At 43.9% G+C, this 25,630-nt stretch overlaps 2 protein-coding genes across 5 annotated transcripts; both read right to left on the reverse strand.

Moving 5' to 3' along the window:
• Window positions 1–717: 717 nt before the first annotated feature.
• On the reverse strand, window positions 718–11,186 carry smarcc2 (SWI/SNF related, matrix associated, actin dependent regulator of chromatin, subfamily c, member 2). Of its 4 annotated transcripts, none has more exons than XM_047025718.1 (25): window positions 11,058–11,186; window positions 10,096–10,215; window positions 9,865–9,950; window positions 9,593–9,668; window positions 9,382–9,474; window positions 9,168–9,237; window positions 8,971–9,040; window positions 8,752–8,827; window positions 8,106–8,350; window positions 7,842–7,966; window positions 7,630–7,689; window positions 7,379–7,416; window positions 7,157–7,287; window positions 6,886–6,957; window positions 6,644–6,757; window positions 6,246–6,399; window positions 6,033–6,149; window positions 5,598–5,919; window positions 5,273–5,434; window positions 5,038–5,099; window positions 4,820–4,943; window positions 4,564–4,727; window positions 4,301–4,435; window positions 3,121–3,499; window positions 718–2,967 (listed from the first exon to the last, which is right to left on the reverse strand). In XM_047025718.1, the coding sequence occupies exons 1-25, from the start codon at window positions 11,166–11,168 to the stop codon at window positions 2,903–2,905; spliced, it is 3,171 nt and encodes a 1,056-aa protein (XP_046881674.1). In that variant the 5' UTR covers window positions 11,169–11,186; the 3' UTR covers window positions 718–2,902. The 4 variants fall into 4 exon arrangements, with proteins under 4 accessions (XP_046881674.1, XP_046881673.1, XP_046881672.1 ...); XM_047025717.1 differs by having other exon boundaries at window positions 5,038–5,096; window positions 9,593–9,674; XM_047025716.1 differs by having other exon boundaries at window positions 9,593–9,674.
• Window positions 11,187–15,749: 4,563 nt separating this feature from the next.
• Window positions 15,750–25,226, reverse strand: c1ql4b (complement component 1, q subcomponent-like 4b). The gene is made up of 2 exons (XM_047025902.1): window positions 24,660–25,226; window positions 15,750–16,006 (listed from the first exon to the last, which is right to left on the reverse strand). Exons 1-2 carry the CDS (start codon window positions 25,203–25,205, stop codon window positions 15,827–15,829), a joined length of 726 nt encoding a protein of 241 aa, XP_046881858.1. The 5' UTR covers window positions 25,206–25,226; the 3' UTR covers window positions 15,750–15,826.
• Between the last annotated feature and the right edge of the window lie 404 nt (window positions 25,227–25,630).

Below are 25,630 nucleotides of genomic sequence, written 5' to 3' on the forward strand. Positions count from 1 at the left end.
CTTGAATAAAGAGTTCATATTGTACATCAGTGGTCCAGTATATGAGTGTGTGCACCTATCAACAGAGTATCTAATGACGCGTTATGGGGGACAGATTTAGCATTATCTCGAGTGCAGACCGTGTATGGCGTCAGGTCAGTGCAATACAAAGGAGGACATTTGGCTAGAATGTTACAACAGTTAGATCAGACTTAGTATCCTTTCCTACCAAGTGACATAAGGTGTGTGTCTACAATCTTGGCTTCTCGTTTTGTATCCACAAATAGAAACTATCCCCTGAAGATGTAAATATTGCGGTGGACCTGTATGGCTTTGAATGTTCTTCTAATCAAGGCAGCGTCCCAGTAAGGCACGATGTGAGAGACACTAGCTGCATGACCGTATATGGTGGTGCAGGTAAGCGAGGAAGTCGCCTTTATAGGGTTATGGTTTGACAGTTTCCATTGTCTACCATCTAGATATGTTATGCAATGGTAGCTTGGAGCGTCTGCAACTGTAAACTGAAACACAGTTTATGTTAAGTTCTGGACGTGGAAGTTGATGTCTAGTAGAAGCTTGGTTAGAAAACCACACTACCGTGCCATCTGCTGGTGCATGTAGAGTTGAACCAGTCAAATCATAAACACAAAAGCCTAATTTCATCATCATGTATTTGTTACCCAACTGTTTTGTTCGTAAAACATCCAATATAAACTTCTGAGTAACTTTCAACACTAGTTCTTTTTACTGAGGAAATGTTTATTTCTACTGAATAATCAATGCAATCTTTGCATCTCCAGCAATAATGAGAAACAAACAAGAACAGAAACTCAACAGACACACTTGTTTCATATCACAAAATCCACACACTGTAATAGCACGGAGACCAAAGCAGTTCATTCATGGTTTCTGTAACTGTAGTGAGGGGTTCTAATACTGGCTATCTGGACACAAGTTTAATGATCTGATTATAGTATGACACTGTTGTATGTTTGTGGGGTGTGGTGTACGTGTGTGTTTGTGTGATAGTGTATGAGAAAAAGTAGCTATTACAAGACGTCATCAATGTTTGTTAAAAATCCTAAAACATATGGCACAGGTAAGATTAAACTAAAAGATGCCAAGGTCACATTTCTTCATTGCATGCATTTACATACACACACACACACACACACACACACACACAAACACACACTCACACACACACGCAGCTCAGTCACAACTCACACTGACTGACAGTTTATAGTGACTTATCAAGTCCACACACATGATGATGATGATAGGAGGGAATAGAGGTTACAAAGGTAATAATAATATACAGCGTTAATGCTTAGGACAGTTTTGAATAAACAAGATGGAAAAGTTGACAGTCAAAATAATATAAAAACAGAATACATAAAGAGTATATTGTTACAGATACTTAGGACAGAATACACCTCTGTATGTGTGAGGTCCCTTCTGGTTAACTTTTTAAAATATTTTTTATCTTTTTATATTTTAAATCAATTCCTTCACAAAGCCACATCTTTGTGTGAGCTGGATCTGTTTAAGGAGATACACAAACTATAAAAATCTAATGATTTCCTTGGAGAGAAATTGATTTCATCATGATTATAAAAAACAATTTAGTCTAAAATATGTTTAACAAAATTATGAAAAAAAAAAAAAAAAAAAAAAAATCTAAAATCAATGAAGTGCCAATTGGATTCCTCCAGACATCATATTTCAGTCATCTTTCGAGTGAGAGCACAATCTTCACAAGAGTATGACTCAGACACTAGCTTACATTATGACTGACTGTAAACATATGCATACAGATTCAATTTTCTCCCATTGTGAAATCTAGGCCAATGATAAGAAACTGCTTCAGAAAGTGCTTCAGATGTGAAAAAGGAGCTCCTTCAAGGATTTATATTTAAAAAATTGTTTTTTAGGACACTGAGGATACCAGAAATCAATACTTTCAAGTGGTTTACTAAGTCAGTCAGTACTAAGTACAGTCTTCGGAGAAACTGTTAAAATGTTAGCTGTTCTATCTCAAGTGAAATATCATTAGAGCATTGTAGCAGAAGATCCAGTTTACAGTACATAGTCTTACAAGCTAAAACGACAAAGATTACAGGGAAGCTAGGAGTTCCAAGCCGACAATGTTATATTGTCATATGTTCTTGATATCTGTGACAAAGATTTGGACACATCTGATCATGGACCAAACTCGTATATGCATACTGTTCAAAAAGACCAATGATCTAATGCATCTGGGAATATTATCAGTTAGCAATTGACAGTTTCATGTTTTGAGGGAATAGTATGAAAATGTGTACCAATGAAGATAAAAATGAATGGCAAGTGCTTCAGGTCAAATGAATTAATGCATCATGCCATCAGACATGACAGGGAAACAAAACTTCAAAGTGCAAAATAGTTTTTTTCTATGCATCTACAGTACTTGGGAAGCCCTGGAGACCACAGGGGCATTTGTGAACATGTAACTTCAAAACAGTTGTAAACAGGAAATGAATGCACTATGGTCAAAGGACTTCACAAGATGAGTTGCTTACACTTTTCTCATAGCCTTGTGAGGGGTATTTACATGATTCTGGGTTGAAAAACGAACTGGTCAAGATGTTTCACGCCAGGGGACCGTTTGTTAAGAAAATGGATAAAGTTCTTCACTGGCAATTTCTTGTCAAGTAAATTTGAAGGGATCATTTTCCAACAAAAAAATATGAAATGTTTTTTCTTTCTTGTGTCAATTGTCCAGTTGAAATATTTAACATTTAACAATGTTTGTTGTGTTCCCTTCGTTTTTGATCCTTCATTTGAGATAATACAGACAGGATTTATAGGTACAAAGTGGTCAATGTCATTCAGTTTGCCAGGACCCTTTCCCTCCATCCCTCTTTCTCACCCTTTTTTTTCTTCACTGCATCGGGGGAACAGGGGTTGAGGAGTGGAGTGTCTCACCAGTCAGAGGGGTGCTAGGCTCTGGGTTGGACAGAGGTTCAAAAAGGGTAATTATGTTTGATTTTCACATACAAGCAAGAAACACAAATATTTGAACTTGTACTACACTGTATTTCAGTATGTATTTCAGTATGTTCACATTTAGATTTAGCAATGAACGAGAAACTGACTCACCATGGAGTGCTGGAGTGGGGTTGGTACTGGGGTGTGCTGCAGGGGTTTGGGCTGAGTGACCAGGGGGAGAGATGTGAGGTCCAGGGGGCGGCTGGGGCTCGGCAGGCTGAGTGGAGGAGGGTCCGCCCATGGAGGAAGGGGGTGCAGGGCTCGGAGCCTTCTGGGGTGCAGAGGTGCTGGAGGCCGGCTGGTTGGGCGTCAGGCTCTGTGGTGCTGGGGCAGCGGAGGCCTGGGCAGGGTGGGGACCCCCGGTCTGGTTGTGCTGCTGGTGCTGGATCTGCTGAAAGTGCTGCTGGCGTGCCCGCATCTCGGCATACTTCAGCTGCTCCATGTGGAAGGACTGACGGTCAGCCAGCAGCTGCTGCCTCTGGTACTCCAACTACACACACACACACACACACACACACACACACACACACACACACACACACACACACACACACACACACAAAGGTTACACATTGAATATGCTCAGAGGTAGGCTAAGGCCGAATCCCAATACTCCCCCTTACCCCTTCCCCTTACCCCTTCCCCTTAATTTACCCCTTCCCCTTGGCCCTCGAAAGTAAGGGGTAAGGGCTACATAGCCCTAGGAAATGGGACGCCACTTGGTTACAGGTACGTTGTCTAGCACGTATCGATATCTCCAAAGCAAGTAGTGTTATGCACTGATATTAAACGAAATTCGCTGCTAATGGAGTTTACTTAGAACTGTAGACATGGTAGTCAAAGAAATGCGGGACTGTTGTGCGATTCAGAACTGTAACATTAGCGTACCAAACTAGCGATTTTTAGAAACATTTCAATTAGGAAAATGGTTGCAAATATATATGTTCATGACTGTATATAACACAAAACAAGACTGTCTTAATTTCTTTATCAATTGAATAAGCCGAAAATAATACATCTACTCTCTGGATGATCTGGTCGCCATTGTTACCGGTCGCGCAGTTTTCACATAGCCCTAGGTTTCAAGCTCCCGATGTTACTTGGTTTTAAGGGGTGTATACCCTTTAGTCTTAGCCCTTCCCCTAGCTCCAAAAGAGTATTGGGACACCACTAGCTCTCACGGGAACGCGCAAAACTAAGGGGAAGGGGTAAGGGGAAGGGGTAAGGGGGAGTATTGGGATTCGGCCTAAGTCTTCCTTTAGCTCCATCTCTCATCCTGCTCCTGACTCACAGCCTCCCTCTCACGGTCCATGATGGTCTCCAGCTCCTCAAAGTGCCTCAGCTTGATCTCCAGCTTCTTCATCTGGGTCTCCACCAGCAGAGCCACCAGGGACTTGATCTTCCTCTCCTCCACCGCTGCCAGGTGCTGGAGAGAGAGTGGACAAAAAGAGAGAGGAGATGGGGTTACAGAGATAGTACCTCTAGGCCATATCTATTATTGGTCCATGCACCTCTGTAGGTACTAAGTGGTGTGGAGTGTGAGCAGGGCAGTACCTTAGCTTTGACAGCAGCAGCAGCCAGTGCTGAGGCAGCAGCCGTAGACAGGTTCCCCTCTCCCATGTCGCGCTCAACCTTTGCCTTCCTTTCTCCCTCGCTCTCTACTTCCCTCTGACCATCCTCTGAGCCCTCCTTACCTTCCTTCTCCTTCTCTCCATCGCCTAAGGGGAGATAAGTGAGCGTACCTGATACAGACCAAACTGTTTTAATTTGCCAGAGCCATGTTTAAATACAGCCGCACTGAAATACATACCCATCTCTTGGTCTGTTTTCTCACTCTCTCTCTCTCCTTCTGTCTCTCTGCCTTTTTCCTCCTCCTTCTTTCCGTTCTCTCCTTGCTTCTCCTCCTCTTCCTGTGCTCCATCCTTGCTGTCCTGCTGTGAATGTAATAGTATGTTAATCATCGATGCGTTAATAGAATGCATACAGGAAACATGTACGACACACAGACTACACCAACAGGAGCCATACCTTGGCTTCCCTTTTCTCCTCGTTTGACTGGCCGTCACTCTTGATCTCCTCGCTGCTTTCTTCTGGACAGTGAGAGGACAAACAAGTCAGTAGACAAACCCACAACTGTAGTCATAAAACACATTCTCACTCTCTCTTTGACACCGTTTCTCGCTGTCTTCAGGACAAATTCTCTCATTCTTGTGTTACTTCCTCTCTCTCCTACATCCCCCGCCTCTCTCCCAGTTGGTCCTACCAGGTTTGTCTCCCTCCTCCAGGCTGGTCCCAGCGATACCGCTGCCCTCCAGGCCGTAGAGGGGGTCCTGTCTGCCGCTGGCCCTCGCCGCCTCCTCCACCCTGCGCACATGGGCCTCCACCAGCGCTGCAGGAACCTCCTCCTTCATACGAGAGAACTCCTCTGAGAGGGAGAGAGGGATGAAGAAATCAAGGCATGGTTAGAGAGAAAAAGAGAGTCAGGAACTGTTATAATGAGGTGGTACCAGACCTCTCTCTTCTGTACTGGGCAGTAAGTTAGTTAATCAGCTTTGTGGAAAGTCAGCTAGTTAGGCGGTTGGCCTCACCCAAAGCTGACTTGGCAGCAGCTGAGGCCACACGTGGATCGACGACTGATGCCAGGAAGGCCACCGTACTCATGACGGGGTTGCCTGCCTGGCTGAAGGGCACAGGCTGGTAGGCCAGAGGGCCTAGAGATGAGGAGCTGTCCTCCAGGTAGGGGTCCTCGATGGGCAGCCGCAGGAAGTGGAGGATACACTCATCCTGGGTACGCGAGCCCACGTGCTCCGACACCTTGTTCCAGTCATCCTTGTACATTTCCAGTCCTTCCAGCAGTAGCAGAGTCTCCTGCTCGGTCCACTCTCTCATGGAGCTGGCTGCACTCTTGCTCTGCAAACAACAACACCCAACAACACCACTTAACTGGAGCACACGACCCATCTCATATTGAGTTCAAATGAGAGGACTTTGATGTTTTCAGTCCTGCCCTCTCTGATAAATACCTTGGCAGGACCAGTTTTCTTGTTGTACATGTCTGTCCTGAGGCCAAAGTTCTGCAGGTCAGCTGGCTTATCCTTCACTTTGTCTGGGAAGGACAGCATCTGCTGGGCAGCCGGGGTCTGGGGATGGGGAGAAAGGCCAGGGTCAGCATGTGCTTCACCAGTATGTGTTGTGTGTGTGTTTGTCTGTGTGTGTGTCTGTGTGTGTGTGTGTACCTGGGAGGCCTTGGGCTGCAGGGGCACTAGGCTGGAGGGGGTGTCTGCCAGGACGTGGAAGTGGGAGGTCGGTGGGGGGCCCATGGGGGTGGGTCGGCTCTCTGAGTCCACCTGGTAGTTTATCAGCCCCCACTGCTCCAGGAAGGCATGGACCCTTGAGCAGGAAGAGGAGGAAGAAGCGAGAGAAAAGTTGAGCCAATCGCATGGACGGGACAAGCAAACTTAGATAGCTGTAACCAAGTCAATTACTTTCTAAACTGAGGATGTCATACTAAGCCATGAGTTACATTTGTGCTTAGACACTTTTCTGAAACATTCCCCAAAAGTACAGTTTTGAAAACAAAGATGGAAAACCGAGATTGAAGACAATCTCATGACTGCTCAGTGCTCCTGCAGACCTCATGATGGCACACACGTCTCCTGCCAGGTTCCTGCGACAGGCAGTGGAGGTGAGGTACTCTTGAGGGTTCAGCCTGTAGGTGTCAATCATGAAGTTCCTGTAGGCCAAGTAACTGTAAGGAGAAGGAGACGGAGAAATAGGTAGAGAGACAACAAGTTTGAAGTTAGGTATCATATTGCTGTTCAGTTTGGTTGCCAAAGTAAGATTGGCAGCAGGATTCGACCTCAGTTTCATACTCACATCTCAGGGGTTTTGGACTTGTTCTTGCCATTAAAGAACTCTGGAAGGGCTCTGCGCTCAATAGCATGAACACTGGGGCAAAACAGCAAAGCAGACAATTATTAGATGTCTACAAAAAACGTACTTTTAAAGTTATTGAAGATACACTTACAGCAATATATTCCTCAGAATTTTGTGTGTATATCTGTTGCGGTGTTTCTGTGTAACTGCTGTAGTATGTTGTGTTGTGTGTACCTGTTGCCGTGTGATGTGTAGTGTGTTGTGTGTGTACCTGTTGTAGTCAAACCAGGCAGCGTAGCTGGGGATGATAATGTGATGTGTCTGCTCTGTCACGTTGTCCTCATGGAGGTCAGATCCTTTCACTGGCTCCCCCTTCACACTGGGGGAGCCCTCCTCCTCCTCCTGGTCACACACACACACACACACACAGAGTCACACATCTACTACAACTCGTTGCCTTGGCTACAGCGAGAAACTATCCCTCCAGAGTTACCTTTCCTGCTGTTTCCATAGACTCATCCTCCTGTTCGTCTGCTCAGCGATAACAGGACATGAAGGGTTGAGAAAACAACACAATAAACATGCCATGTCACAACGTGTTTGAAAGGTGTCAGAAAACATCTTACAGCTTTGACAGAAAAACAAAGTAGAGAAAACAACAAGCAGGGGTGATACTACACAGTCTAAATATACCAGTGTGCTCTAATAGGAATCCCGTCAGAAGAGATCCAGGCAGCGACTCACCCAGGTCTGTCATGGTGCCTCCCTTCACTGGAGTTGATTCAGAGTCTTTCTTAGTGTTGGCTGGAGAGAGAGAGAGAGAGAGAGAGAGAGAGAGGGGGGGGGGAGAGAGAGAGAGAGAGAGAGAGAGAGAGATTATGAGCCACACAACACTAATCCTGGCCCCAGGATGAGACATTGTATGTGTATGTGTGTGTGTGAGTGTGTGTACATACCCGTCTTGGGTAGGTTGACTTCCTCCACAGCTGGCACGGGTGAGGGTTCATCCAGGTCCTTGGTCAGGTCCTCCTGCTCCTCCTCCCTCTGGCCACGTTTAGACTTGGTGTACGGAGCTGCTGGCCTGTCAACACAAACCCCAACCCCCCCCACAGTTACACACGCATGATCGGAAAATCTCCTACGACACATGCTGTGCTCTTAAAACGTGCTTCAGCGATCTACTGCAGCAATCAGGTGTTGAAACACACACACACACACACCCTTTCTTGGTGTTCTTCTTCTTGCTCTCCTGGGGCGGGGGGGTTGGCGAGGGCGAGGGCGAGCGCTTCCTCTTCTTGGCGCTGCCAGGCTTCTTGTCCCGCCTCTCATCCGGGGTGGTCACCTCATCCGTCAGGGTCTTGGCTGAGATCCTCTTCCTCTTGGGCCCTCCCTCCCCCACCTCGTAGTCCTCCTCATTCATCCACTCGTTGTACTGGTCCAGGTCTAGGATCCACTTAGCGTGCACCTGGAGGACACACAGGAGACCGTGAGCAGTAAAGAAAGGACGGGGACCTTCAACCCCAGAATGCGTTCGAGAGAGTGTTAGATAGAGTAAGACAGAGATCAAAGTATGAGAGAGGGAGAGCAAAAGAGAAAGAATGAGAGAGTGAGAGAGAGAGAGAGAGAGAGAGAGAGAGGGGGGGGGGGGGGGGGGAGTGCAAGAGAGAGAATAAGAATGAGAGAGAGGGGTTGAGCAAGAGAGAGAGAGGGGAGAGCGAGAGAGAGAGAGAGAGAGAGAGAGAGAGAGAGAGAGAGAGAGAGAGAGAGAGAGAGAGAGAGAGAGAGAGAGAGAGAGAGAGGGGAAAGCAAGAGAGAGAGAAGGGTAGAGCAAGAGAGAGAGGGGGAGATGGAGAGTGTTGTTCTCACCTTCCTGGGCTTCTCTAGGGTAGGTGGGTCCTCTACAGCTGCCTCTACCTCACTGGCTGAGATCCACGTGTCATAGCTGACCAATGGGAGAAGAGTGCGGCCAGGTGACCGATAACATTAGTGGCTGTTGTCAGAATATGAGGCCAGAAACAGCTTTGTGTATGGCAGCTTACTGTAAGGTCTAGAGAAGGCTCTCATGACTATGAGAGAAGGGCCTACCTGTCAGGAGAGTAGCCCCAATGTAGAAGCATCTGCTTGTCTCTCTTCATCACAGGGCGAACCCACTCCTCTGAAACCGGGAGGAGAGAACCGTCAGCTCAATTGCCTCGATGTTACTGCTAAACATAACGCCATATCAAAGCAGGAGAGACATTCTTGACCCAACCTCAGGGTGTGTCTGCTGGTGTCAGGCTTACCCTCCTCCAGGCTGGTAGGGATAGGCACCACCACATGAGAACTGGAAGCCTTGTCCTCAGTCACTGAGCCCTGCAACACACAACCATCACATCTTAGCACAGTACTGACAATAGCACGTGGCCTGTTTGACCTCATTCAAGACAATTCACCTGAACCCAGTCACAGTAAGCATTGAAACCATTAGCTAAGTACAAGGTGAGGTTTCAGAGCTACCTGGTGCCGCTTGATGATGTCTTTCAGCTTTCCCAACAGCTTGGGCTCAATGTCTGAGCTCAGAGAGATGACCGGTCGACTCAGACAGTTGTTCTGCGAGGGCACAGTGGAGAGAGAAAGACCAGGGTATTGACATCAATGAGGGGTGATATAATGACGATAGTAAATGATGTTGGGCGATGCTGCATGATCAAATAAATGCCAGACTGACCTGAACAAGGGACTTCTCGATGGTCATAAACATCTCCACGTTACGGTCCATCCGCGAGGGATTCTGGAAGTCAAACCTGCGCCTACCAGGAGGTCAGACTGGAGTCACACCTCTCACAGAACCTCCAGCGTTTCAGCACATGTTTTACACAGCCATGCAATATTCAGTAAATCCTCATACAGTTCATAATAATGAGAGTGTTAGTAGAAAGTGAGTGTGAACACAATGAAGTCTGTTTATGAGCAGCAGACTGAAGGAAATGAAACTCTTACCAGCCCTGGTCGCTCTTGAACTTGTAGGCTGCAGCCAGGATGTGGCACAGGGCCCCGCCAGACTTGAAGTCCAGAAAGCTCTTCATCTGTAGACACAGAGGGAGAGAACATGGTCGATGTAAAGATGTAGATCAATACAGATGAAGAGATATCCCCATTAAGAGCCACAGGCATAGTACAACAGGCATACATGCAGTATCCCGCATATTGTATGAAAGGTGTGTGGTGTACCGGCAGCTTGGTAAGAGGTGGGTTGCTGACGTGCTTCCCAAACACCTCCTCCTGAAACTGCAGCAGCTGGACCACCAGGCTGGAGAGGGACTTGTTGGTGGGGGGCTCTGCCTGGATGTACTGAGGGACAGTGGGGGACAGAGAGGACTTCAAGAGCAATGTACAGAACAGAGCAAGTGAGATGATTTTTATACTCCAATTACATGGCCCACTGAATGAAGACAAAATCATTGCAAAGAGTGAAGACGAAGAACATAAATAAAAGAAAACCATGTTCTATATGTAGCTATGGCTCAAAGGAATGTCGTTTTCCTACCTTTGTTTATCTTATCCCTGGAGCATTTTAAATGATAGTAAACACCATAGCTCAGAGGTCGTTTAATTGTAAATCAAAACGTAGGTTTTATCTGAGACAAAAGACTGGTGTTTGGCGAAACAATGTAGCTAAATATGAGAGGGGTACCGGGGGCCATAACGTGAGAGCTTAAAACGAATATGCCATTGCCAAAAAGAACAGTGAGTTCAATATTGTGTGTGGGAGCGCAGCAGTGAAGCAGACAAAACGCGCCAGTCAAATAAGCTCAACATCTGGATTTGGGCACTTGCGCTTGCGATGCGCTGGCCAGAGTGGCAATGCAAATTCACCGTTAGCTGGCTCATTTTTGCCTTTGACAAAACCCCGCAGTTGCGGCCATTATTTCCGTCACCACAGTTGGGTAAAACATGCACTTTCAACATGTCCCGGGCAAATCATTCATGTGCCGGCCCCTTTTCAGAATGTTTCCTCAGCATCCTTTTGTATCAGGCTCTTAATGTGAGGATTAACAGCTGGACATTCTGCAACCCATCTCACACCCTCCCTCTCTCTCTTTGTCACTCATTTTGCCGAAAAGATTACCTTCTACATTTTATGATGAAAATAATACGTTTATTACATACATATTCAAAAGAACAAGCAGTACCTTTTTATAGTTCTTGCCCAACCACACGCGGACATTGTCGAACTGTGAAACGGTATCAGACGCTTCGAAATATTTTACATTCGGGCCGCCGTCTTTCTTCCGCACCGCCATCTTTGCCTGCAGACAAAATTCGACATCGACTGCCGCCTGGTGGTAGACTTAAAAATTGCATTTGTTCTCCTCCATAAAACCAATGTAATTGAAATAAATGTACAGCAGGTGGCATGGTCATTCTACAGTAAATAAATAGTCATAAAAGGAACAATGACATTTCTTTCTATGATTTCTTGACGCTGGTGACACCATTAGCCTACTTTATGGCTGGACCACCAGCATCTAGTTTTATTGAACCTTTAAAGCTGCAATAGGTAATATTACTAAATAAATTCAAATATGAGAAACAGCAACCCAAATTATTATCTAAACATCCCTGCTTTCCTCCAGCTTGAGTTGGATTGACACTGGTTACACAAAATAAGACAAGGGGGAAGACCCACCTCACCGCTGGCGATTGGCTGTGAAAGGATTGCTGAAACTAGGGCTGGGCGATTTATAAAAAAAATTGATATCTCGATATTTTCTAAATGTTAACGATATTCAATATATATCTTGATATGTTTGCGTTTGCATTTAAATTATAAAAAAACATGATTTTCTTTTGCCCCCATTAGAAAACAACAAAAACAATGTAGATAGAACAGCTATTGTTACAAAGTACAACATGTGTAGTGCAAATTTAAACAGTTGCCATAACATTATACTTGCAACTTGACAAAATGGACGTCACTCATCACATAGAATAATTCATGCAAAGGTCCTTATGTGACAGGACAAAAAGAGAGCAAGTGCCTGTGCCAGTGCAATTTTCAGTTTGTGCACAAACGTTGACTGTGTAGAGCAGCCAGACGGTGATCTTATAACACAACAACACAAGGGCCAGCAAAAAAATATATCCATGTTTTTTAATATTCAATATTCATATTTTCAAATATGACATCGACGTAAAAATTATTGCTAAAATTCAATATATCACCCAGCCCTAGCTGGAACATAATTGACTGGAAATAAGTCCGTTCCTGAATTCGACATTCCGCTGGTACTGGGCTGTTTGTGTGCCATAACAACGCTCAGGGCCTCAGCTTAGACATGTTTATAGGACACAACAATGTACTTTATTTACTGCAAAAATCTCACATATTAATCTAATTAATGGGCAAGACTATAACCTCTACTGTGTCATGAATCTTCCTGTAATTTCCAGGCTTCAATTTCCAGGGGTAATTCTATCCCTTATATGTATATTGCAGCCCGTCAGATTGAATACATGTGAAATCTCTGCTTCAGGTTGCATCCTTGTAAATCAGCATGGACCTGTATTTGGTGTGGCTGTGAGAGTGTGCCTTACATTGGCTGGAGTGTTTACTGGGTTCTGTGTCCAGGATGAATGTGTGGCTGCTAAAGAGCGTGTGTGTGTTGTCTGGGCGCTTGTCTGTGTGAGGGTCTGTGTGAGGGTCTGAGTGTGTTACTGTCTGTGCAGTGTGTGTTCTGCAACGACGAGAGTGAAGCCTATTGATTATTTTAATCTTCCTATTTGTGAGTCTGTGATCCTCTCTGCTCAGCCTTCCACAGGAGGATTGCTAATGGGGCCGAACGCCTTCCCTTCTCAGCCCTCCCTTCCTGTCCAATTAACTTTCTACTGGAATCATCCAGGAGTGAGCAGGCATCATGGTCTTCCAAAGGTACCAAATTCAGCGAAGACATTTACAGCCAGAATACTATAACTTCTCCCCTTAAATAAAAACTTTGCTTTACTGAGAGGAGACTTCTTTTCATACAGTACCATAGCACTGCGTTGTCATAACTATGTTGTTTGACAGAATGCAGAGCTCCACAGTGGGATGTGCTGAACTGTTGCAGGTAAGGTAACGCATTCTGTATCAACAATAAAAGCAGAATAGATCACAATAGTTTTAAGAGCCTCATGTATTGTGTGTGCACCTAATATATAGTAAATGGTATTAAGACAGTAACTCATTAGACAGAGACATATTCTTACATTTTTATTGTTTGTTTTAAACGGTCTTATAGGGTAGAGAGAATGTATGATAATATACATGAGATTGCAAGGTACAATAACAATAATCAGTTCATACAGTCCATAAAGAAAGGTCAGGTTTTTCAACATTAGTAGTGTCTGGAAACACAAGGTAGGATGCAGCGTGTCTCCAACACACACACACACATACACACGCACACAGACACACAGACACATACAGTACATGCAAACACATTATGTTGGTGTAAATGTAGTGTTGGTTGGCTTTCGATCAATCATCATCCATCAATACAGTACAGTAATATATTACAGTTTTCACCAGAATTGAGACTTCATGACAGAGTTCTGTCATGCTAGCCCACCACTCTGTTGCCTAATGTATGTACTGTACACTTGAGACATGACACTCACCACCTGCCATGCCTTTTGAACAGTGCTGTACATACCAGTACATCTATGTGCCCTACACTTTCTGAGTGGTTCATTCAACCAGGTACAATACTAAACTATTTGGCTCCATTTCCTACATTTACTGTATACATAGACGTGTGTTGATGGAGCAGTTTTGCATCTTGCTGTTCGTTTATGTATGTAGTACATCAACTGTACTGCATTTGCTGTAAACTATATAGTTGTTGTGGACTGTTCAACAAACAAAACAAAATAAATGTTATAGAGTCTGATCATAATAACATCGATAGATAAATGTTCCCATCATGCCAGGTTTTAAAACACATATTTGACAGACAGCATCCAACTCCACCTGCATAATGACCATTTGTTTTACAGTATGCCACATTCAGTTACACGCAATGATGCACATATTTATCAAAGACACTTTGTGTGTCTAGGCCCCAACATTAGCAGCATCACAAAATGTCAAAGAGTACAGTGTGAAATGTATCTGTCTGTGTAGTAGATAATAGGCTGGATTACCTTTGAGGAACAGAACTTCTCGTTCGACTAACAACCTGTCTGATCTTCAGATCCCTTTCAATGTGACCTTCAGGGCTGACATGTACACTAAGTGTAAATGCTTGGTAAATGAGTGACTGTGTGCAGTAATGGAGGTGTGTGCTATTCTATCAGTCCAAGGGGAGGATGTCGAGGTACATTAGCAGAACATGATGGGCCTCCGTCATCAGCTCTGGCTCTGTGAGAATACCTACACTGAGCCTCATGGATACCCAATCACAAACACACACACACACACATACACACTCAAGACCCACACACACACACATGTACACACTCAAGACACACACACATGCACACACTCAAGACACACACACATGTACACACTCAAGACACACACACATGTACACACTCAAGACACACACACATGCACACACTCAAGACACACACACATGCACACACTCAAGACACACACACATGCACACACTCAAGACACACACACACACACATGTACACACTCAAGACACACACACATGCACACACTCAAGACACACACACATGTACACACTCAAGACACACACACATGTACACACTCAAGACACACACACATGTACACACTCAAGACACACACACATGCACACACTCAAGACACACACACATGTACACACTCAAGACACACACACATGTACACACTCAAGACACACACACATGTACACACTCAAGACACACACACATGTACACACTCAAGACACACACACATGCACACACTCAAGACACACACACATGTACACACTCAAGACACACACACATGTACACACTCAAGACACACACACATGCACACACACACACAGATCCCTCCTCCCTTGGCCTTGGACGAGGGCAGATGCCGTGTGGGCAAAACTAACAAGAACACGATACTTATCTTCACACACACAAACACAGGGTTAAGCAAACACACACACACATACAGCATACTGGATGTTGGTGGTGTTGGGTGTATTATCAGTTCTGATCAATATATTCATGACTTTTCTCGTTAGGTGTCTCTGGCCGTATTGGAAATCCATCTCTTAGCGCAGTGAGGGGGGGGGTGAGCGGGGCAACCAGTCTTCGATTTACGGTCTGCATTTGGAGACCATTTAACTCAATTCCACATTGGTGGCTGAAATGGTCAGCTTGTAATGTAATGTAACAATAGATAGGAAAAGTTCAATTAATCAGACTGTTTGTGTTAGTGTGTGTGAAAGGCCATGAGAATAATTTACTGCTGTGCTTCCACAAACATAAATACACATATATGCATGTGCATACCAAGTAAATATATGTATATATATATCATATCTAATGTTAAGAATACACTATATACTGTACAATATAATAATGGTTACAAACAACTGTTTGTCAAGACTTGATTTTTGTATTATTTCCATCACCAAATGTTACTTCTTTAATTGCAGAACACAAATTAGTTTGGAAAGACACAACATTGGGAAGGGTCTACAGTAGATTTGACGTGTTAAGGGAGGTTGTGTTTTAGTAACAAAGTTATTGTGGTTAGATAATTTGCTGTATTTCTTTGACTGCAAGTATTTCCGACTACAAGCCCTGCAACACAACAAACACGCTTGTGTTTGTTTGGCAACAAAATGTGAGTTTGAGCCAGTGTGTGAGTCAGTGTGTGATTCAGTGTGTGAGTCAGTGTGTGATTCAGTGTGTGAGTCAGTGTGTGATTCAGTGTGTGAGTCAGTGTGTGATTCAGTGTGTGAGTCAATGTGTGATTCAGTGTGTGATAGTGCTGTTAGTCAGGGTATATAAGGAAGCCGGAAAATGTGCTGTATTTGTTGGTGTTTCCGCCATGAACTTTGCCCCCGTCCAGCTGCACACACACCTCGTCCCCCACATCCAGGTGAAGGATGACACTGTTGGAGGCGTAGTCATAATTCTGGTCCGCATCCTGAGCAATCGCACTGGCCCTCACCTGTTGGGGGGGGGGGGATATGGCAGTTATGTTAAAGTTAATTGCAGGGGTGAGGAGGGGGACACAAGTGGATTTGGTAGGATTATAAAGTCTTTCCTGTATGTGACATAATTTTAACAGTCACAAAACGATTGTTTGTAATTGTACCCCTGAACTCAATAATTACGAAAAGTTTCACCAACTCACTGATCTGTAAAACATTTGGACCTAAAGATAGTTTGTTGATTATGTTATTTGTCTCTCCTTTCCCCTCTATATTTCTCTACAGATTTATTTTTGCCAGTCATACTCTCTTTCTCTCTGTCTCTCTGTCTCTCTGTCTCTCTCTCCTTCCTTCCTTCCTTCCTTCCTTCCTTCCTTCCTTCCTTCCTTCCTTCCTTCCTTCCTTCCTTCCTTCCTTCCTTCCTTCCTTCCTTCCTTCCTTCCTTCCTTCCTTCCTTCCTTCCTCCCTCCCTCCCTCCCTCCCTCCCTCCCTCCCTCCCTCCCCCCTCCCTCCCTCCCTCCCTCCCTCCCTCCCTCCCCCCCCCCCCCCCCCCCCTCCCTCCCTCCCTCCCTCCCTCCCTCCCTCCCTCCCTCCCTCCCTCCCTCCCTCCCTCTCTCTCTCTCTCTCTCTCTCTCCTTTCTTGTGACCAGACTTGCTTCATACAATTTCCTGCTTTCCTTTGGGGTCTTGGTAGAATGTCAGGGCTTCCTGTCTAATGGGTATGTCGTGCCCAAATAGATGTTGTGTTCACCAACCTCTGACCCCAAGCTCAGAGCATCACCTCACTTTCCCCTTATTGATTTTCTCAAGAATGCTCACATAGCCTCCTGCTCTTCAAGCTGTGGTAGATGTGGGTCGGATAGAGATCCCCTGGATTGTTTAAAGTTGAGATAGTGTCAGGTAAGACATGGTTCACTAGACTATCAATCTGTTTGGCTTCCTCCAAGAAAGGCAATCAGGTTGAAGACGTATGCAGTACATAGTTGTTTAGGAATTGAAATGGAAGCCCAGTGTATAAACCTGAGGTGTAACCACGAGGGGGCCTGGCTACGCTCCTGGTATAAAAACAGTATCATATTTCACAGCTAGATTGTGCAATTTGAAATGCAACCATTCAATACTGTGCATAGTGTGTTAAAAAATTAGCTGTCATGGACTGCAGTAAATGTTTCTGTTGTGTGTTTCCTCAATTAGGAATTTGTGGCCCCATTGACAAAAGCTGCTTAAAATGATAGTACCATAATTATGCAAGTTTTTGTCTATTCAAGCATGGGATCCATTTAATCTTATGGACATCCATATTCATGAAATGCCTTCTCCTTGTCTCCCTTCCTGGGTCTGAGCACGGCTGCAGATGTGTTACATTATCTTCTATGATCGGCTATGTTGGATAAGATCTAACTAACCAGTTTCAATAATCTTATAATCTTTCTCAAAATAATTAGCTTTTGTGTTCCGATCATCAACTCATGACTATTTCTTTCCATGTACCTGCAGCATGTTGCACAAGAACTGCCCCCATGACACAAATGAATCGATATGTTCTCTTTGTTTTCAATTCAATGCACATCACTCCATTAATTGTTCTGTCTCTTTCTAGACGCTCAACGCCCTCTCCATCATCCCTCCTCCATTTGGAACCCAATTCCCCCCTCCCCCTTTTCTCAAACACTATCTCTTCATTCTGGACCCATCTATCCATCTTTTTTTGTCCTTTCTCTAAGAATGAGATGCAGGTCACGCTTGCATTTTCTCTCCCTGCCGTGGAAGTGTTGGCGGGAGCGGCGGTTAAGCGTGTCCCTGTCCGGTCTAAATCGGATTGATTAACGGAGCGGTGCTGTGGCAGCTCTCTCGGGACCCCCCTCAACCCCCTCCCCCCTCCCCCCCACCACCACCCCCAAACTCCAGATGCGTCGGGGTTGGGCTACAGGGCTACAGGGTTCGGTAATTGGTAGGCGAACAACCCTAGCAGCTCCCTCCCTAATGGCTCCCACTCCTCAATAACTCCATACAATCACAATAAATGGGGCCACAGAGTAGGCTACAGCGGTCAACTGGCCTCATGAAATAGTGCAGGAGGTCAGGATAGGAATCCATCCTTTGGCACACACAGTGTTGTCTATAAAGCCTGTACTAAGGCTTATTTTTCAGTATACAGTATAGTTTTTATGTATCCCACTTGGGTCAGGAAATATATAGGCTATTTGGCTGTGTTCCATATACTTTCTCTTCAGCGAGAAGAATAATGGCCCTCCTGAGGAAATCCAATGTTGATTCAAACAGATGTATTAAAACACAGAGCCTGACTTGCTGTAGACCCAGGCATCTGTCTACATGCTTGAGTGACATTAATCCCTTGAGATTCTCTGAATTACATTTTGAGGGGAAGACAGTTTGAGAAGCTACAGTAAAATCTTTATTTTATTTGACCATAGATTTGAATGTGAATAGCCCATATGTTAATGCCACAACAAGACACTGACACTGGCATTTACCCCTCCACCCCATAATGACCAATCTAACATTCTGTAATTTAGCTAATTATATTTGCTAGTGATAAACAGCGTTGTTATTTATGGCTCATCTGGTATGGCTACATAGGACACCTTACTCGACCAAGGCTCAGACAGCAGAAAATATATGCAGCCACTGACATTTGTTTAATGTTTATGATGAATGGATAGTTACAAGTTCAAGTCTGTGACTCAGCATCATCAAGTAATACTCAATAACCTTTTCTAAAACACATGAGCTGATCCACAGTGTGATCATGGGAAGTACACTATTGCAGTTTTTCAAGCAACCTTCCTTTTTCTTACATCCAAAGTAACTGCATAACAATTAAAGGGATCTTTTCGTGTCATTTTGCTGTTTTTGAAAACTGCAGATCTGAAATCTTACTGTAAGTCGCTCAGGATAAGAGCGTCTGCTAAAATGACTAAATGTAAATGTTTCAGAAAAGTCGATACATTTAAAATTCCGATATTAATTGTAAGTCCTCGGTTCCTTGATTTTCAGAACTTTTTTAAATGCCCAAGTCCTCACTGAGAGGCGATGATACAAACAGGGGAAACTAAATTGGGCTTTCAGTACCTATCAAGATAAATTATTGTTTTCTCTACAAGCATAGACGAGGGGTTGGGCATCAGTACGAGTGAGAGAGAGGAAAATCTGGATTTCTGTCAACCGAGGTGGAGATTGATATCGACAATGGAGGGAATTTCTGTCTATTGGCCCTATGCAGCTCTGAATTGAGTTGCTACTGCTGGAGAAAGCAGGGACTCGTGGGACAGCACAGGATTACACTGCCTTCACTTCTCATTATAGGGGTACCATTAAATAGAAGGCAGAGAGTGAGGGAAGTGGAGGTGGAGGAATGGAGCAAGTTTGAAAAGGCTGTTTTGTGTAAAAGAAAGCGGAAAACTGAAAGGTTGAGTTAAATGGGAAATAAGTTTGTAAGCTGACAATTATGTAATATCAACTGACGTTTGATGCTGATTTGGTGTTGCTGTCAAGTTAATGCTTGCTATAGTGAAGGGAGAAAAGGGCATGGGGTGAGAAAAAATACGAGGTGGGGTGAAAGAGATAATAAAAAGAGGGGTAGTGACTGAAATTAGAAAGAGGGCACAGAGGAAAGTGCAGCTGCATGCACTTTAACAGTCTGGGCACAGGAAGAGGGTGAGGGGAGCCAAGCTGAAGGGGGCTTAGAGTGAAGGGGGGGGGGGAAGTATGTTGGATAACAAACTGATCAAGCGAGCCTATTTCAGGGGGGTTAGGAATGAGACTGGGGAGGTGGGGTCCGTGTAGTCTGTTATTTTTTTTGTTTTGCAGTGGTGCCCTGCTCCTCTGGTAATAAAACTGACAGGATTCATTCAGCGTGATGTACAGACCTCTCAGAGCGGAGCGAGGCGATTGAGAGGGATCTCTTAAACTCACCTGAGGGACCACAATGGGCAGAATGAGAAGGGTTGGATAAAAAACAAAGGCAATGGAAGTGGCACATTTTAAAAATGCTGTAGTCCTCTCACTCCCTCTCTTTCCAGTGCAAGGTTAAGGTGCACTCGGTCTCAATTACATCTGTGGGACGAGGAGCCCTTTACAAGAAATGGTGAATCTGCACCTTAATTGGCATGCTAAATGCTAATACATTGCCATGACACTCTGGACCTAAGGTGTCAAGACATTGATTAGAAAGTCTCTAATTGGCTCTAGGTTGAAGCCTCCAAAGGGAGGAGACACTTTAATTGGATATAAAGGAGTTTCAGCTGAGGGCTGGTGTACCTGCAGTGCCTTAACTGCAGCATAGGTTATGCAATGGATTTAGGTAACGTTCCACTTAGTAAATGGATGGTAATTTGTTGACCCATGTTGGCATTTTTGACACGGCAAGTAATGAGGATGGTCAAAAACCGACAAATGTGCTACTACTCCTTCTTTACAAACAATTAAATGAACACATTGTTTTTTGATGAAGTAGTATTTATGGGTCTTAGTAACCATATCATCTAATAATATCAACTAACTAATTATATAAATATAACAGGTCATGAGTTAATGCCATGCCTTTAGCTTTTATTAAATATCAGTTAGAAAAGCACATCTGATAATGTCAAACAATTATCTGACATTGTCTAAGGCTCATGTTTCTGTTGAAAATGGGTAATTAAAAACTTTCAGCAATATTTTTTTTTATAATCTGGAAACATTAAGTGAGCCCCCTACCTTTTGATTACATGTTATGAGGGAATGTGAAGCTTTGAGAGAGAAACAAAAAAAAGTATAATGCAGACATCCCAAGTCTCCCGGAAGTTCCGTGAGTCTCCCGCCTTTCAATAGCGGCTCCCTGACGCCCGCAAATGCTATACAAACTCCCGGAATTCGGGGATTTTGTATTTATAGCGAGCGCGAGACTGTGCAATGGTCATTTCGGGTCGAAACAGGTGCATATCTTGCGTCCTGATTGCGTCCCAGGGGGGGGGGGGGGGGGGGTGTACGTGCTGGTCGAGCGGGTACATCATGCGTGCGGATGGCGTCCCGGGGGGGGGGGGGGGGGGGGGGGGGGGAGAAGTCACCTCCCGGAAATGAGTTTCTGCAGGTTGGGATGTCTGATAATGTATAATAAACACTACAGTGGCCTCCTACATTCCCAACCAGTGGATGTATGTTCTGTATGTTAAAGAAAGAGTAGGATGGAGTGAGAGGATGAAATATTTTGGATATACATGTGTTCATTATTCATGATGGCTGCACATGGACACGTAAACTATAAATATATACGTTATAATATGCATATATAAGAAAGATGGTATAGAGATGTACTGTATAACAGCTTCCTTGAAATCAAACTCTTACCATGGCAGTTTCAAAAAAGGTGCTAAGTAAGGAAAAGGGAAAACACATGGTGATTAACTTCACTTTAAAATGCAGAGGCTTGAAACCTGTACTAACACCTTAACTCAAGCACCTTAATTAGTCTGCTGATTCAGACAGCAGCCACATCATGCCAACTTAATGAAAGTGAGCTGTTTACTTACTATTTTCATGAATATGGTTGTCCTTGCAAATAAAGCACTGGCATATCATATTAAAGGAATTAATTTGCTGGTTTAGTTTATATGAATTGGCAGTGCTTCGTAACCCTAATTCTAACAACATTTGATTTACATTGCCCAAAATGTTTGGCCAAGTGCAAAACATGATTTCTTTATAGCACATCTAATCAGGGGTGTGAATATTCCTGTAAATTGGACATTTCTGTATTTCCTAAAAAGTTGTAAAGACATCTATATTTTTTACATTCTCAATGTGTGGCATTGTATGTGAACTGGTAGTAAAATAAAACACATTTTAAATTGAAATTGAATTGTATAGTTTTAAGGTGAATTGTTTGAAAAGGTGTGAATATGTTTTTAAGGAACAATAGATCTCATAAGAGGTTTCTATATTACACAGCAGTTTTTTGTTGGACTTAATTAAGTCCAATATTTATCCTCCTTATGTCTCACCCTTTCCTACCAGTACCTGCAGAAGGATGCCTGACACATTGTGGTAAAATCAATGAGGGTGAATTGAGTGAAATCAGGATGAACCAAAAATGTGACCATTCAGAACCCAAACTGACCAACCCACAGACTTCGTACTGAGCTATAAATATTCATGATGCACATACCAGCTCATCATTGCAAAGGGCAAGGTATATATCGGTTGTAAATTATAAATCTATAGAAAAGGTCATCCATCTCAACACAAATCTTTAGATGGCTCTCAAAACATGTTGCTGCAATTTTTGATCCATCTCAAGCCTCCATGTAGCTTTTAGAGTTGGGTAAAGTAATTGAAGAACGATCATCAATAAGGCCATAGCTAACAGATACTGTACAAATGGCGATTAGGTCTTTTATTTATTTAACATCGTCCTTTCTGTGGATAGCATTGCTGTTCCCTGTGTTTTACCTAATCCCTGCACCTTAGTTGACTGTATTTCTCCTCTTCTGTCTTCTTTATGGGGATCGAATCCAGCCCTCTCATGTTGGCCTTACATTAGCGGTCTCTCCTCCTCCTCTGTCTGCTCTCCTCTGAATGTCCATCTATCTTTTTCTCCTTACTTTGATCACTCTCGTTCCATTTGTTCATAGCCTGTCCCTTTTACAGTCATTTCTCCCGACTATTTTACAGTAATCCCTGCTCCCTTTAACGTGGTGTGGAAAACTGCATCTTTCTGCGAGTCTGACTCTGCTTGACCAAACAGTCACTTCCAGTTAAAGGATTGGTGAATGTAAATCACAAATGCACAATTGTATCTACAACTAGTGCTTCAAAGAACCAAGAAGACACATTTAATTCCCTAAAATCTGTAATGCAATCCACATTGCCCATACAACCAACACAGTCACTGTATGTAACCTAGATATTTGCCAGTTCAGTATTTACATTTAGTCATTTAGCAGACGCTCTTATCCAGAGCGACTTACAGTAAGTACAGGGACATTCCCCCAGAGGCAAGTTGGGTGAAGTGCCTTGCACAAGGACACAACGTCATTTGGCACGGTGGGGAATCGATCCGGTAACCTTCTGATAACTAGCCCGACCCAGTATTGAGATTATTTACTCATTAATTTATTTTTATAAGGATTGTGGTTTTTCTAATTTATAAAATTGGTTTGCTCATCTAGTATGAGAACACTTGTCTATTCACAGCAAAGTAGTGTCACTGAGTGGAGTGGGCCTGCGAGGGCAGGATGGGCACTGAATTGGGTTAAATAATTTAGTTGATGGAAAAGATAATTAAAATGAGATAATCTATTGGGAAGCCAATAGACAAGCCAGAAGGGATGTGAGTAGGGGTGGTCAAAGATAGTGTGTGTCTATGTGTGCATGTGTGTTTGTAAAAGGTGGGCACAGGTGGAGAAGAGAGGATCTCATCTAAAGGCTATGAATGATTTAAAAGCAGGAGTGGACAGGAATGACAATACCTGTCACGACACGTGACAAACCATTTCCCCCAATTACATTTACATTTTTTCTGTCTATTTTACTGTGCAGCCTGTCCAATTGATGAGCAAACAGGCAGGGAATAATCTACCACTCTCTTTATTGACTTGGTCATATAAAATGTCTGCGTTAAGATGAGTCCATTAAGAGTGAATATTGGGTCTTGTTATTGAGTTGGGTTCAACTTCTAAAAAGGGTAAGGAGTTCAATTTGATGGAGATTCATTGATAGATATTTCAATAAAATGTTATGAGCAGCAACTAGTGTAGCTTCACGTAGTTGCAGTTACACATTACTGCCTGTCAATGTGATTGATTTGACAAGGCAAACCAAGTTTCTATTTGTCTGTTTAATCCCTTTGTTGTCACTCTTGTGTTCTGCATCACACATTTCAAAATGAATCCTCTTCAATTGAGTCAGGGTTTAATTCCTCAAGCTTGTCATGAATCTCCAGATGGAAACTTTAATATTTTTGGTGGTGTTTCGCTTCTTGTTTTTTTATTAATGTTAAAACCAGGGAGCCTTAAAGGACAGTAGCCAGCTGTTGCATTCTGGCATCACTCCACAGAGATGTGGAAGATCATTATCCTGTTGATCGCTTGGACGTCACTACCTTCTCACACTCTCTGCCTCTCTTTTCCTCATACTCTCTCCTTCCCTCAAGCTACCCAAATTAGGAGGTGAACACTTAGATAAGCATTTTCACTTCTTGTCATTCACTAAAGTTCATTCCAACTCATGTATTATGTGAAGTTTGCGAACCGGCCTCAATTTATCTACAGGCCTATGTTTGTATCTGTGATCTCCAGGAGCAATGAACTTATGGATTTATCTGAAACTTTTACAATTAGTTTTTATGAAGTAATAGAACTGATGCTGAATTATTAATGGAAGACTTATCTAACCTTTGAAGGAGAGGTTGAGTTATTCTATTCTTATTTCAATGTTAAATGATGAATGCATGTCCATTTGAGGCCATTTCTTTATACTGGTTAAATTATTTAGAGGTAACTGTCTGAATATGTGTTTTATCATGTCTGATTAACTGTCTTTAAAAGTGCTACAATTATATTCACATGGCAGCATTCCTCACATAATCTGTTGTACTAACGTAAAAATAAATACAAATTAACTATTTCTCATGCACAAACACACAAACACAAGCACACATGTCCTCACCTGTCCATTTTTCCTCAGGTCAGCCCACATGCTGGTGCCATCTCCGCCCCTCATGAGTACATGGTAAGTGAAGTAGTAGATGCCAGGCAGGGGGCAGGTGAACTTGCCAGTACTGGGCTCATAGTAGTTTCCCACATTGGTCACCACATCATCAAACTTCAGAACCTCGCTCCCTTCGTGCTGTTTCCGGAGGCCTGCGTAGAAAGCGATCTTGGGGCTGTACAAAGATGGAACATAGCCGCCCGGGCCAGGACCAGGGGGTCCAGGAGGGCCAGGTTTCCCAGGTTCTCCTGGTGGCCCTTTGGGCCCTGGGGGTCCAGGAAGTCCAGGGCTCCCACGGTACCCACTCTTGCCCCTCCGTCCTGTGAAGTCTGGGGGCTGGGGGGAGACGGCGGACAGCTCATGGCTGCCCTGTGGGGGGGTAAAAGTGTCACATACCATCTTGCAGCTGCCAAGCATCTCATAGTGAGTGTCCCCTCCTCCAGACCCTCCCCCTTTCGTGGTGTGAACCAATAATGGGATGGCGATCAGGAGCACCAGAACCATGGCCACGCCCACTCCTGCCCCAATCACACGTTTCCTGCGGCTAAGCCGGGAGGCGGCCAGCGTAAGGAAGTCCTCCTCCCCCTTGGCCGGAATGGTTGTGCCGGCCAGACTGAACTCTAGGTGGGAAGAAACTAGGGGATAGAAAGGGTGAGAATGAAGGATTGGGGAAAATCCTGTGAATGAGTAGACCGAGGGGTTAATTACCAGGGATGTGACCAAATAAATAAGTATGAGGAGAGAGAAGAGAGGAAATAAATGAAAGTGAAAGGGTAGCAGGGTCTTTGAGGGAAAAAGGGAAAAACAGGACGAGGCTAAAGGGATTTCTATTAAATACTGTGGCTAAGAGGTAAATAATGTTCTCAACTTAATGTCTCAGTTCAGACTGCTGTATTATTGTATTTTATGTATTTAAGAGCACACCGGCT

Source organism: Hypomesus transpacificus, chromosome 9 (genome assembly GCF_021917145.1).
Source record: "Hypomesus transpacificus isolate Combined female chromosome 9, fHypTra1, whole genome shotgun sequence".
NCBI lineage: Eukaryota > Metazoa > Chordata > Actinopteri > Osmeriformes > Osmeridae > Hypomesus > Hypomesus transpacificus.